The sequence below is a fragment of the Rhinolophus sinicus genome, linkage group LG03, assembly GCF_036562045.2.
Source record: "Rhinolophus sinicus isolate RSC01 linkage group LG03, ASM3656204v1, whole genome shotgun sequence".
Classification (NCBI taxonomy): Eukaryota; Metazoa; Chordata; class Mammalia; order Chiroptera; family Rhinolophidae; genus Rhinolophus; species Rhinolophus sinicus.
This window is the reverse complement of record NC_133753.1, coordinates 62,987,953-63,002,979: the sequence shown is the minus strand read 5'-3', so window position 1 is coordinate 63,002,979 and position 15,027 is coordinate 62,987,953. Positions and strand designations below refer to the sequence as shown.

General features: G+C 44.4%; 1 protein-coding gene across 4 annotated transcripts in view; it reads left to right on the top strand.

Moving 5' to 3' along the window:
• Positions 1–6,412: 6,412 nt before the first annotated feature.
• The window catches only part of STARD9 (StAR related lipid transfer domain containing 9), an 89,066-nt gene continuing 80,451 nt past the window's right edge, over positions 6,413–15,027 (top strand). For all 4 annotated transcript variants that reach the window (XM_019725394.2, XM_019725392.2, XM_019725391.2 and 1 more), the window contains exons 1-3: positions 6,413–6,546; positions 11,309–11,378; positions 13,138–13,254. In XM_019725394.2, coding sequence (XP_019580953.2) covers positions 6,500–6,546; positions 11,309–11,378; positions 13,138–13,254 — 234 coding nt within the window. In that variant the 5' untranslated portion in view covers positions 6,413–6,499. The remainder of the gene's footprint in view (positions 6,547–11,308; positions 11,379–13,137; positions 13,255–15,027) is intronic.

Sequence of the window (15,027 nt, the reverse complement as noted above, 5' to 3'; positions counted from 1 at the left end):
GCTCTGAGCTTTAGCACTGGGGCAGCACCTCAAAAGGTGCCAGGGACATAGGAGGAGGAACTGAATTTTCTGGCTTCAGGGCAACAGCTAGAGGGACAGCTTTCTCAGAAGTACTGGCAGAAGCCATTGTTCCTTTGTTGAGCCCTCCCCACTCCCAGCGTGCAGATAGGCAGGCACCATTTCTGAGTCTCCAACTTAGCTACACCATTGGCCTCACCTAGCAATTCCCTGAGATCCCACCCCACCCAACTTGGAAGCCTACACAACTGCTTCCAGTGGTTTTTCCATACAAATGGCCCTTTTTGGCTCAGGTTGCACTTTCCTAAAATCTCTCAAAGGTTCACAAAACCCAAAGAAGGAGCATCTGGTCTTGGTGAGCCCCATGCCTCTTGCCCCAAGCCCAGCATTGGCAGCAGCCAGTCTCAGTTGGAGACTTGGCCTCTCCCAGGCATCTCCAAGCCCAGTGTGGGTGGCAGCCATCTGAGGATTGCTTTGTGGCTCATTCTAGGTAGCCTGGGGCAGGGCAAAGGCTGTAGCTAAACGTGGCCTGCAGCAGGATGCCTCCCAGGAGGCCCTGGGGCCAGCATGCCTGGTGACTGGCTTCAGACCCAGCCAGAGCACCAGCCAGAATAACAACCAGCTGCCTCTGGACGACACACACAAAGGGACTGTTGGGCAGGCACCAGAGCCCTGCTAAAGTGAATCCTGCTCTGCAGGGTCAGCCCCTGCGCAACAGCTCCTCCACTGTAGTCATGGCCAGTCCTCACAACCAATTAGTCTAAAGGTCAATCCCTCCCACTGATTGTGCAAACAGCAACCAAGTCTCAACTATAATAGGAGGACACACACAATGCACACAAGGGACACATCTGCAGCACCTGGCTCAGGTGACGAGGGAGACTGCATCACTGGGCTCCACAGGACACCTACTACATGAGGCCATTCTACTAAGACTGGGAGACATAGCAGCTCTACCTAATAATAGAAACAAACACAGGGAGGCAGCCAAAATGGGGAGACAAAGAAATATGTCTCAAACAAAATAATAGAAGAAAGCTTCAGAAAAATAACAAACTGGAGACATTCAATCTACCAGATGGAGTTCAAAGCACTGGTTATAAGCATGCTCAATGATCACAGTGAGGATTTCAACAAAGAGGTAGGAAACATAAAAATGGAAATAGAAAACATAAAAAAGAACTAGTCAGAAATGAAGAATACAACAACCAAAATAAAGACTACATTGGAGGGAATCAACAGTAAATTAGATGAAGCAGAGGATCGAATCAGTGATTTAGAAGATAATGTAGCAGAAAGTACCCAATCAGAACAGCAAAAAAGAAAACAGAATTCAAAAAGGTGAGGACAGTTTAAGGAGCCTCTGGGACAACTTCAAACATACTGACATTCATATCAAAGAGGTACCAGAAGAAGAAAGAGACGAAGGAATTGAAAACCTATTTGAAAAAATAATGAGGGAAAGCTTCCCTAACCTGGCAAAGGAAATAGACATATAAGCCCAGGAAGCACAGAGTCCCAAACAAGATGAAGCCAAAGAGGCCCACACCAAGACATCATATTTGAAATGCCAAAGTTTAAAGACAAAGAGAAAATCTTGAAAGAAGCAAGAGAAAAGCAATTCGTTTCCTACAAGGAGCTCCCATAAGACTTTGCAGGCCAGAAGGGATTGGCACAAAATATTTAAAGTGATGAAAAGCAAGGCCCTACAACCAAGATTACTCTCCTCAGCAAAGCTATCATTTAGAATCAAAGGACAGATAAAGAGCTCCCAGACAAGATAAAAGAGTTAATCACCACGAAACCAGTATTACAAGAAATGTTAAAGGGACCTTCTTGAAGAAGGAGAAGGAGCAAGAAGAAGAGGAGGAGGAGGAGAAGGAGAATGAGAATCAAAAATATGAATAATATGGGGGAGGGAGGTTATCATTTTGCTTTATCACATATACAGGGGAAGAACCAATAAAGAAATTGTTTGAAAGCAGATATTATCAGATTGGTTCTGCGAAGTATGAAATCAAAGTTGAACAACCAAAAGAGGTGAATAGGCAGCAACAGTAACAACAAAAAAGAAGGAAGAGGTGCTGCAGCTGGTGGACAAGGTGGTAATGGGTCATGGCTCAGACCAACAGAACACTTATGGCAAGGTATCTCCAAGGGGTGGCAATTGCCAAGACAATTACCAACCATATTAAGGAGGACATTGGAGAAAGCAGGAGGAGATTGCTAAAATAACCCATCTTGCAGGATGACATTGAAGACTGATTTTCTGTTGCTCTAAGATGATTATTTTGTAAGACTTCCTAGTGTGCTAGACACAACTGTATCCAACTGTATATAGTCACCAATTAGTTTTTATTTTTACTTTGTCTTTGGTTATCTTTGTTATGACTCGATGTGGATTTGTGTTTATACAAATTTTATTTGTATGATTTCATATTAAGTCTCAAATAAATGCTCCCTCACCTTGAGCTGAGCTGCCGCTGAGCTCCCAGATGGCTCAGTTGGTTGGAGCACGTCCTCTCAACCACAAGGTTGCCGGTTGGACTTTCACAGGGATGGTGGGCTGTGCCCCCTGCAAATAGAAACGGCAACTGGACCTGGAGCTGAGCTGCGTCCTCCACAACTAAGACTGAAAGGACAACAACTTGAAGCTGAACGGCACCCTCCACAACTAAGATTGAAAGGACAACAACTTGACTTGGAAAAAATGCCTGGAAGTACACACTGTTCCCCAATAAAGTCTTGTTCCCCTTCCCCAATAAAATCTTTATAAATAAATAAATAAATAAATGCTCCCTTATGTGGAAAAAAAAAAGAATAGTACCTACTGTGGACTGAAGCAAAGCAAACATAGTTGTCCTTCAGTATCTATGGAGGATTGGTTCCAGGACCCTCATGGATACCAAAATCCTAGGATGCTCCAGTCTTTTATATAATATGGCATAGTATTTGCATATAACCTATACACATCCTCCTGTATACTTTAAATCATCTCTAGATTACTTATAATACCTATGTAATATAAGTAGTTGTTATACTATAGAGTTTACGGAATAATGAATGACAAGAAAAAAAGTCTGTATGTGTTCAGACACAACCATTGTAGGCCTAATTACATAGTACACGTCAGTAACAATGTAACTTTTATTTTCAATCTGTGGTTGGTTGACTTCACGGATGAAGAACCAACAGATAAGTAGGGCCAACTGAATGCTTATATCCATGAGTTTATAATAATATTAAGAAAAACAACAACAACTCATTAACCACCTTTGAAAAGTGCTAGGGAACCAACTTATTTTGAAAAGTGGTATTTGAAATAGTCAAGCATTTGTATGTGGACTGTACCTCAGGGTAATCAAATAAGCTGATGAGAAAAAGTTGCTCTTTACAGAAGTATTTCAACTCATAAAGAATGATGAAATTAGAGTATCATCACTTTACAGCCCTGTGATACTATAATTTATGTATATACTATAATTTACATAAATATAGTGTTCGTCCCTGTTTCTGGCATGCTTATTTTGTTTCCATGTTTCTGTATCTTGGCTTATGGCGAATAATGCTGCAATGAAGATGGATGGGGGTACAGATATATTTTTGAGATAGTGATTTTATTTTCTTTAGATAAATACCCAGAAGAGGGATTGTTGGATCATAAGATAGTTCTATTTTTAATTTTTTGAGGAACCTCCATACTGTTTCCCTAGTGCTGTGATTATTTTCACTACAAGCACAGTGAGTAGAGAAGCCATCCAGAAGACTAGGGTTCCAGGTTAATCTAAATTGTAAACCAGCTGTCCTAATACTTTACTCTAGGGAAGAGTATTTTCAAATAGATGAGAGAGAAGAATGGAGAGGTAAACAGCTATTGGAACATGCCTGACATGTCCCATTGTCTCTATTACTGGAGTACCAAAATAGCCTCCTGACGGGTCTCTCTTGGGTTTACATTCTTCCCTACTCATCTGACTAGTCTCAAAACAGCAGCCAAAGTAATCTTCGAAAATCGTATCCTTTTATTCTTCCTAAAACTTTTCGCTGGTTTTCCAGCTTACCTAGGGCAAAAACCAAAGACTTTATCATGGGTTCATCCTTCCTCTATGACTCTCCCTGCCATGCAGGGACTCAGCTCCCGCTCCCTGCATAAGAACGCAGGACACGGGGAGGCCAAAAAGGAACACCAACGGAGCCATGGATAAGAGGTTCATACCATTATAGTCTCGCTGGCGGCTGGGTTGGAGACACAGGGAGCAGGAGCCACACGATCTGCAACCTGCCGTCAGCTTCTCTACCTGCCAAGCAACCAACCAACGCAGCCATGGCAGTTATATCAGTGGCTAATTGGCTAACTAGTTATAGCTGATGGGCATCTACTACCAGAGTCAGCACCTTTCCACGTGAGGCTGAGAGCCTGGAAACTGCTCTCTGGGACTCTGTCCCCACACTCCCCCTTTGTTACTCCATTGTACTCCCACTGGCTTTCTTGTTGTTCCTCTAATATTCCAGGCTATGTCTAAGCTCAGGTCCTTTACGTTGGTCTGTTCCCTGTGTCTGAAATTGTCTTTCTTCCCAATAACAGCATGACTCTTCTTTTACATCCTTCAGATTTTTCTCAAGTGTCACATTCTCAGTGAGACCTTCACTGGCTGTATTATCTAAAATTCCAACACCCTCTCTACTCACTTCCTATCCCCTTTCCTGCTTTGCTTTTTCGACTTAGCTAATCTGATATACATTTTACTTAAATTGTTTTACTTATTGTTAGTCTCTCTCACCAAGATCCATGAAGTCAGAGGTTTGCCTGTTTTCTTCACTTCTTTGTCCCTTGTGTTTAGAACAAAGCCTGTCAAAACAGGTGCTTACTTAGGAAATATTGTTAAATAAATGAACACCTGCATGGCCCCTTCCCTTACTTTCTTGAAATCCAGTCAAGTGCCAGTGTGTGGACAGAGTCCCAGAGAGCAGTTTCCAGGCTCTCGGCCTCACGTGGAAAGGTGCTGGCTCGGGTAGTAGATGGCTCTCAGCTGTAACTAGTTAGCCACCAGCTGTAACCAGTGAGCCATTAGCCACTAATATAACTGCCGTGGCTGAGCTAGCAAGCAGGGATTGCAATTAGCAAGTGGGGCTGGTTGGCAGAGAAGCAGACGGCGGATTGTGCATCGTGTGGATCTTGCTTCCTGTGTCTCCAACCCAGCCGCCAGCGAGAATACAGTGGTATGACTCCCCTATCTATGGCTCCGTGGGTGTTCCTTTTTGGCCTCACCATATCCTGCGTTCTTGTGTGGGGAGCAGGAGCTGAGACCCTGCATGACAGCCACCTCCTCAGTGAGGTCTTGCCTGAAGAACCTATATAAAGTAGCATCTTTCCCCCAACACAGACACAGAGACCATTACTATATCATTTTACCCTGCTTATATATATAAAAATTGCACTCAGCACCATTAGACATAGTATATACATTTATGTATTTATTATCTCTTTTTTCTGTAGATCTCGATTTCCACGAAAGCAGAGACTATCTTCCACACCTTAGAAGAAGAGCATTTGAGTCTTACCTAGGTACCCAATAGTTATTTTGGGGATGAATTAATGAAAGGATTCTGACGGAAAGTAGGTCCTCCCTTTTTCCCATGTAAAATTAAGATGCCACAGGATAAATACATTTGTTCTTACTGTATCTCTAGGCTACAATTGACCAATAGCATCTGCTTATCTCCTTCAGCTTCTCTGGTTAGCCTAGAAATAAACTCTCATCCTTCTCTACCCATGAGTGGGGGAGGGGCAGTGTGGCTAAGAGGTTCCAGCACAATCGAGAGTTCACCAATGAGCACTTTCAAGTCCTTCACACTCCAAATGCTTCTTCAAAGAATGACACTGCTCTTTGCTGGAAACTGCAAAAACATCAGTGTTCCCCATTTCATTTCTGTCCCTAAAATTTAACCACAGAACTGATAGCTCAGGGCAACGCAGCGAATAAAAGTACTCAGCAAATTACTTTGTAAACAGTCTGTCGTTCACCAAAGTTTAACGGATTTAATTGACTCTACAACTTTTGTCAGCAAAACCGAGAACAAAAGCTAACTTACAGTAGACGCGTCCCAGCCACACCCGGCGGACGGGGCGGGTCCCTGAGCTCATAGGGCTCAGGATTGGCGGAGGCTAAGTAGGCACCGCCCCGGCCGGCCTAGGGCGAGCGTGTGGGCGGGGCCATCTCCAGAGGTGCGTGGGCAGGGCGGGGCGGGGCGAGGCGAGGCGGGCCGGGCCTGGCTACGCATTCTCCCGCCCACTTGGCTCAGGATTGGCCGAAGCTCAGCAGGCACCGCCCCAGCCGGCCTGGGGCGCGCGCATGGGCGGGGCCATCCCGGGAGATGCAAGGGGCGGGAGGGGCCGGACTGGGGCTGGGGCTAATCTTGAGGCTGGGGATGGTGATGCTGTGGCTGGGCCGACCTGCCGAGTTTAGGCTAAGGCCGAGGGATGGCAAACGTGCGGGTGGCCGTGAGGGTGCGGCCTCTGAGCCAGAGGTGAGTCTGGGCGGGAGGGGGCGCCTGAGGCGTCAAGTGAGCTGAGAGGAGGTTGAGGTCCCCGCCTCTCCCTCAAGTGATTCCGGCGTGGAGAAATCGGACACAAAGTGGCCCAGCGGGTCAGGGTCCGGAAATTGTAAAGGCCGAGGCAGATTGAGGCCTCGAGTCGAGCTTCCCCTTCATGCTCTGGGGGATAGCGGTTCTTGGATGGCCTTGGGGATGGGCTGCCCTGTGTCCGCGTCCCTGGAGTCCTGCCAGCAGGGACCGCTGCTCAAGTCTTGGTGCACGGGTTGGGCTTTTCACACTGAGTACCTTGAGCAGGTCTGGGAACGTAGGTATCTTTACGTGGGGAGAGGGATTGTCAGGCTCTTCTCCCTTCTTGGTGGCTCTGGTGTTCCTGTGAGGATTGATGCCGAATTGTGGGTGCACATGGGTTTCCCTGCGAAGGTGGGCAGAAAGGCAGATAGTAAGGTATAAGAGGGAAACTGAGGCTCAAAGAGATCGTGGTTTCATCCTATGCTCTACAGCAGAACAGTGAAATAGGGGAAGTTATTCTAACCCTTTCTCTCAACATCAGTGCCCATTTCCTCCTGGTTGAATCCGATCCTGCACCTCTCAGCCCTTGAGGCATCCAATGTCCAGCCACATGATTTCTTCCCCTTTTCACTGACTTCTCCACTCATAGATTTGGAAATTCAGGGAAGGCTTCACAGAATGGTTGGTGTTTGAACTGTTTTTTAAAGATCTAGGAGTTTGCTCACAGGTGGAGAAGGTGTAAAAACCACTTTGTAGTAAAAACAGAGCAAAGGACTTAGGCTGTTAGGAAACATAAGTTTTGGTTGTTTGGGGAGGGAAGTGAGTGATAGAAGATAAAGCTGTGGAGAGTGTGGTTTGGGACCAGGGACCAGTGGCACATATTGGAATTATTTTGGAGGTTTAAAATTTTCCAGGACATAAGATGGCTTGAAAATTGGGCAGAAGGGTCAAAAAAGGTATCGTCTCCCATAATAAAATTTGATACTAGCAGGGATTGTCCTGATATGGAAGTGATTGGCTTTGAAAAGTCATGCAATTGACAGAATAATGAGAGGAATGAGATGGGGGAAAGAAACAATAAAAAAAGAAAAGAAAATAGGAAAAAGGCAGAAGAAGTGCAATGAAGAAAGGAGGAAAGCAGCATGTGCCTGAACTGCTGTGTTTAGATTGGTAAATGGCTTATGACATTGGGCTTCTGCATTACTCGATGTGGTGGCTCAAGGTTGGGGGTTTTTCACAGGTACAGCTGCTACCCTGAGGATAGCCTCTGGCAGACCTTGTTTTTGCAAAACTGTTCTTTTAAGGATTGTCGGGATAACATTGACCACTTCTCACAGCGTTCTGTTCCTTGGGAAGTAGGAATTTATGATAGCATAAATTGGATTAAGAAAATGCTGTTGAAATTGAGTTGTTGGCAGCCACAGTAGAGAATATCTCATTAAACAAAAGTGAGTGGGAAAGGACACAGAAGCTTACTTTCTTTTAGCTCAAGTTATGAGCCTTGAATAGCAGGCAGTAGAATGAATGCCAAGCCTGCAGATATGCAGGTGTGGACAGATTATAGCAGGCCGAAGATTCAGGAGCACGGATTCAGGGACAGATATGGAGAAACCCAGTGTGACCCCAGCTAAGAAGTTGAGATCACTCCTCTCTTCTCACAGAATCCTGCAGAGATGCAGCTCTTCTTCAGGGTTTGTTAACTTTCAGCATCTTTGTTGAGGCTCATCTGAATGTAGGGAATCTGCTGATTATGTAGTTTGATTCAACCTTCAAATAAGTCATTGGCACAAGACTCGGTTAACAGTTATTGGATCTGATGTTGTCCTTGGGACGAAATCTGGTCTAAGCTTCCATTTTTCTGTTTTTCCAGGTGAGAAAATGGTCTTGTTTAAAGTTAAACATAGGGAGAGCCAAGATTCCATTTACCAGGCGAAGCTGTTCCTTCCTGAGAGTACACAGAAGTTTTACTTCTTTCTCAGTCAAATGCCTGTTTGCTGGGGGTTAGGGGGACTAGAACAGACCATCTGGCAGTGAAATGATAATATGGGAAATGGTTTTGATGCCCTCTCCTCTACCTCACAGTTGTTTCCCGTAATCAGAAAGTCTGTATCATTACGAGGTGCTGCCTCTTGTCTACACAAAATCATTCGTTGTTGAGAGAACATGTTCTCTTCCACCAATACTGGGGGCCCTGGAACACTCTTCACTGCCCTGTCAAAAGTTACTTTGCATACACTATATTCCTTTTCTGTGCTTTAAAAAAAAATCTATAAAATAAAATAACTACTTCAGTAGTCTTTTATGAAGATTAAATGAAAGAACACATTTAAAATACAGAACCTGGCTCATTGTAAGTGTCCAATACAGTGTTAGCTATATAATTTTTTTTTTGGGGGGGGAAGGGAGCAGGACTTTTATTGGGGAACAGTGTGTACTTTCAGGACTTTTTTCCAATTCAAGCTCCAGGTCCAGGTGCGGTTGCTAGTTGCAGGGGGGCACAGCCCACCATCCCTTGCGGGAGTCAAGGAGTCTAACTGGCAACCTTGTGGTTGAGAGCCCACTGGCCCATGTGGGAATCGAACCCGCAGCCTTCGGAGTCAGGAGCATGGAGCTAGAACTGCCTGAGCCACCCAGCCGGCCCTAGCTATATAACTTTTAACAGCTATTTTTATTCCTCCCTATACTGAGCTGTCTGTTGGTTTAAAGTTTTACAAATGAATGGATAACTGTCAATGGCTTGGTTATTTTCCCCTCTAGGACAATGATTCTCAAATTATAATATGCATACAGTCTACCTGGGAAGCTTGTTACACTGCATCTTGTTAACAGGAATTTGAATTCACTAGCTCCACAATGTCACGTAATTCTGATGAAGGTGGCTTGTGGACCACACTTGGAAAAATACTGTCCTGGGAGTAAACATGTACTAAGGATTTACCTCTGTGCAAAATCTTTAACCCGAAGGATGAGTGCTTGTTGGTGGAATTCAGGACCCAGAGGCCAGTGGGAGTAGCTCCACTGTTTAAGGCTCCTTCCTCCTCAGTAGACTTTTGTTGAGCTGTGTGTGGCCAACTCCTCAATTGAGGTTGTTACCCTTTCTCTCTGTTCTGCTTAACTTTAGTTCACCCTCATTTTGTTCTAGAATATTTTGAGACCTCTAGGTTACCAATGGCAAGGGAGAAGCAGCATCTCACCCTTCTTTGTGTCGTATCATTCTGCCAAGAGGTCAAGTTAGGACGCTTTTTTTTGGCTGCTTTACGCCAGAATCCTAGATGAATTCTCAAGAAAGTGCCGACTTAAAAAAAAAAGTTGGATACTAGATTTGGAAAAGTTATTGCATGATTTTTTTCTTATGTTTTTTATTGTCCAAATTTACAACATATAATCTGTGTATTACTTTTATAGTGGGTGGAGGGATAGATAATAAAACCTACTTTAAAATGCAGAAAGAAAAAAAAATATTGTAAAATGTTAACACCAAAAATGAAAGATTTTCTTTAGGAGAGCTGAGGGCTGGGTAGGCGAGTAGGGTGCAGTTAATGATCCTGAAAGATGAAGACTATCTCTGCTGCCTTAAATTCTATCTAGTGTGAAATACAGAAAAAAGAGCCTCAGAGCTTTGAGGAATTTATTAGAAGTGTCATTACCTGGGAGAGGGAAATTTTCTATCCAGGGCTTTATTTTAGACTCACTGACAGGTTTAAAAAACTAATCTTAAATCTAAGACAACCCCATCCCCCCAGCCCATCCCCACCATCCCCCTTCAATCCTCAAAGGCACATCCTGGGGGAACTGTGAGGAAGGATAAAATGAGATTCAACATATTTTCTCACCTTTCAGGTCCCAGGCTAGGAGTGATTTAATTGATAACTTTCCTTGTAGTGGAGGAAGTGCTAATGAATTTCTCGTCCATTAACATTTTTGCTGTAAGCACTTCAGGTAAAGCTCTTTATGTTATGAGATAGGATTTTATATCTAGAATGGAGTATATTCCATTCATATGAGGCTTCAGGTATGTGGGTTACTTGGATTTAGAGGTTGGTTAGTTAACACTGTTACTACAAAACTGCAATGTAGGAAGATTCTTAAGGAACTTAGCTTTAATTTTGATGTAAGGAAAGGATTTGGGAAATATGTTCTCGGGATCACAACAGAGAGGACTCCAAAACCTTTTTCACTACTATCTGTGCTCAAAATCCCAGAGAAAATGAGAGGTGATGCCAGATTGTGTGCCAAGCCAAGGGTACTCTCCAGGATTTCCCAGCCTGATTTCCAACATGTGGCTTTGTGGGCAGACAAATCTGGGTTTAAATCCCAGTCTACCACTGCTAGCTGTGTGACCTTGGACAAGTTTCATAATTTTTCTCATCTTTCGTCAGATTATGAAGATAATCTTAGGAAACTATGTCAGGAGGCTGTGTTGGGAAGATGGAACAAGATGAAGTACAGTCTGTACTGTACCTGCATAGTACAGTGCCTAGCATACAGAGAGTATTCAACAGGGGTGACTCTTAGCTGTTGAGAGCCAAATTCTAATGATCCAGAGAAGCATGCCAGCTAGGAGACTGTTTGATGTGATGTTTGCAGCCATTTGTGGAGACAGGCACCCCAGGTATGGAGACAGTAGTCGGGAAACATTTTGTCCCAATAATGCTGGTCTCAGTTTCTCTTTTCTTGATTAAGAAAGAAAAAGCAATGTTTCTTCTCATGTGGGTCTTGTTTCTAGGGAGACCAAAGAAGGAGGAAGAATTATTGTGGAAGTTGATGGCAAAGTGGCAAAAATCAGGAATTTAAAGGTAAGCCTGAAATTGTTTCCTTTTTCTCTCCACTGAGGGGCTAGTATTATTAGAGGGGTTTCTGGGGTAAAACGTGTATGCAAATGTGTTTAGGGAAGGAGGGGGAGTGGAAGAGCTTTGACCAATCACAAAGCAAATACAAAACTCAAGCAGGAAAGAACAGCGGGGGGGCATGGCTGCTGCAGCTCAAGTTCTAGCAAATAGGGTGCAGCTATTTTGAAAACTGGTCAGTAGCTGCTTTGAAAGTAAATACAAGGGATGTTATGGGGGCCATGGAGAGTTTAAATCACGTTGGGGACAATCCATATGTATACTTAACTCACCTGACCACCTGTTAGACTTTGTCCAAGCCTCTCATTTGATATCCCTTTGTCTAGAGGTGTTACTAGGGATTTCAGTATGCATCTGCTAATGCGGGGTTCATTTTGGCCATAGGAAGTACCAAGTAAGAACCTTCAGATCCCAGAAGGGAGTCGGTCCCTCGTCTGAGTCTTGCTACAAATTCTCTTTCAGAGATCTGACTGATCTTTGAGTCACAATTGGACAAACTCTGGGAACTTCCTTCCTTCCCCTGCCCCCTCCCCCTCTCCTAGGGCTAATTTCCTCCATCCCATTCCTCCTCCTTTACCAGGCTAGCGGAAGTGGAAGAGAGTGTTTTTTTCTGGGCCTTGGGGAGTGGAGGGAAACAGGGAAGCTGGCCATGTGATTGCTGCTATCTTCAGCTTACAGGTGGTACTCACCTTTCCTGAGAGCTGCAGAAGCTGACACTGGAGTGAGGTTATCTAGACCCCAGGCCTCCCAGCCGTGCCCACTCCCGTATGACTCCTGTGATGTGATCTGTCTCCTTTTGTCACTAGCTCTCTGCTAAAAGAGAACAGGACCGGCCGAACTTTCAACAGGATCTCCCTGGGGACAGAATATCTTTTATTCTCTGCTGTCTCTTATTTATATCTGTTGCCTAATCACTTCAACTGCTTTGTTCTGAGAGCTCATATTTTTGTATTTAAGAATAAGTTCTGGCCAAGAGCAAACTCTAATCTGCCCCCTACACACCTTGCTGGTTGCTTACTTCCCTGAGGTCAGTTCTCCACTAAGGATCTCTTAGTCATTCTGACACCTCGTCCTACTGTTGTAGCTCATGGTGCTTAGTGCTAGGGGGTGTTTCTACCTGTCCATAGTTTAAATTTTAAATCGTAAGAGAGGTGTTCCTATGAATAATGCCACTCTCCCCAGTAGGTACCTGGAGGTCACTGCAGTTCCAAGCTTCGGCTCTGCCCTCATCTATGTGTATCTTTGACAGTTGTATTGGTCCTTGCTCTGTCCAACATGCTTTCTAATTCACTGGGAGTGGATACCCAGGGACCTCTGTGAAAGCCCTAGGTTGATAAAACCTGTCAGACCCAGGGACTGAATTACTCATGCATTTCTGTATCTTCTACAGAAATACTTAGAGAAGAAATGATACGAAGATGCCCAGAGAGGGAAAGGTTTTCTCTCTCAAGCTGTCCCACATCTCATATGGTTGGTTCATACATAGGCAGCTGTATGATAGTATGATAGACATTTAATTCTCTGGGGCTTCATTATTCCTAACATGATGAGGACAGAGGCCACTTTTTTATCTTTTTCAGATAGATATCGTAAAGCTTCTCATGACCAGTCCAGGTCTCTCTAGCTACAGCAGAGAGGAATCAAGTGCCACTAACCATATTCTGATATTATAAGAGAGCAGACACTAGATCCTATGTTTGATTTTTAGGTGGACAGCCGATCAGATGGCTTTGGTGACTCCCGGGAGAAGGTTGTGGCATTCGGCTTTGATTACTGCTACTGGTCAGTCAACCCAGAGGACCCCTGCTATGCATCTCAGGATGTGGTAATGTCATTTTTCCTTGACTCTTCTCAGTGTTGTTTCATAGATATGTAATTATTGGGAAATTAGTATGGAATCTGGGCCCTGACTATTCCTTACTTGTGATAGTTTGGTCAGAAATGAATGATGTTGGATCTGAGAAGTGGTCGTGAGAGGCATCAGTTGCAGAAAGAGGAAAGGACGGTTTGCTCAGGGCATGGATGTTGGCTAGTGTCCCTTTAGGCTTGGGCCTTAGCATGATCAGGTGGGTACAAGTTAGTTCAGGTAGTAGTGGTAGGTGAATGCACTCACCTCAAACATGGCCTTGTGTTGTAGGCAGCAGGAAGGCCCAGGAATCCCAGAGGCTGGTGCCTCTTTTAAGTCTTGGGCTTGTGCCTGTGTTCCTAGGAGTTGGCTCCTAGTCTGCCAACCTGCAATGTATGGAAGAGATGAATTCTATTGATCTGATGAGGGTTGAGAGGTCAGCCAAGGCTGCCAGCTAAGGCTGTGGGTCTCCCTTCCTGTGGTGGGTGGTGCTGCCTCGCTCTCTCACAAGTTTCCGAGGGAGCACGTCTGTCCAGGTGGCTCTATAGGACTTCTCTCTGCTTCTGTGAAGCAGCAGTGTTGTTCTGGTTTGTGCTGTCGAAGGTCATGCATTCAATCCCCACGATGGCCAACCAGCCGGCCTCATGTGTTCTATGTCCACAGGCACTAGCCCTCCCCCCAGCAGCCACCACGCTACTCTCCATGATAGTGCATCCCTCAAATTAGAAAAAGCGTTTATTTGGCTTTCATGGATCAGTATTGTCATACATACATAGGAAAGAAAACGCTGCTGGAGTATGTCCTGAGGAAATACCATTGGAAATGGAAATATTTTGGGGGCAACTCTGGAGAACCATTGCCTATCAGTCTATATACCTTTGAATAAAAAGCCCAAAGTGTGTTTTCTAAGTATTTTAGTCTTTTGTGAAACTTTTTCTGATTATGTCAAAGGAACAATGTTATCAAGTTTCAGTGACTTAGGGGACAATACTGGTTTATCCCTGATGCAGACTTCTGAAGGTGATTGGCTCGTTCTAAACCATGGGAGTTTAATTCCCTGCTTCTTGCCTTCTGAAGGGGACATGTGGAAACAAGACCCTAGGTCACTGTGGGACTTGTTGTCTCTGTGGGTCCCTTTTCTTATAATATGAACATCCTCCCTTTGTAGTCGCAGTGCGTTCGCTGTGAGTGCTCAGCAGAGAAAAGCTGCGTGGGCATTACCTGGCCCCTACCACGTCTTCTCTGTTATCCCAGCACTCAGACGTGTATGAGGTGTCTGGTTACTGGCGTTTGTAACTGTTCCACTGAGATTCTCTAAGAAGAGCCAGGAAAGAAACTGGCTCTCAAATAGGAGGATGGGGCTCCTACAGCAGTTCATATTTGTGGCGTAGAAGGCAGTGTGAGGTCTTTCTGTTAGGACAAAGTGTGAGCATACTGCTGGCTGTTTCAGTCCTCCCTGGCCTCAGCCCATCAGGGCTTTCTGTGCCTAAGAAAAATGAAGTATTTTGTGTAACATGTGATAGATGATGATCTGGGAGGTGTATATATAAACAAAACTACGTATCTGTATCTATCTATCTATCTATCTATCTATCTATCTATCTATCTATCTATCTATCTTATCAACAAACTTAGGTATGATTTTGGTGTCAGGCTCACATTTTACATTGATGCAGCTTAAGTGTATAAAACAGATCTAGTAGAAGGCCAGAAGTCCATAGATGAGGGGAATGCATAAATAAGATTCTTCCT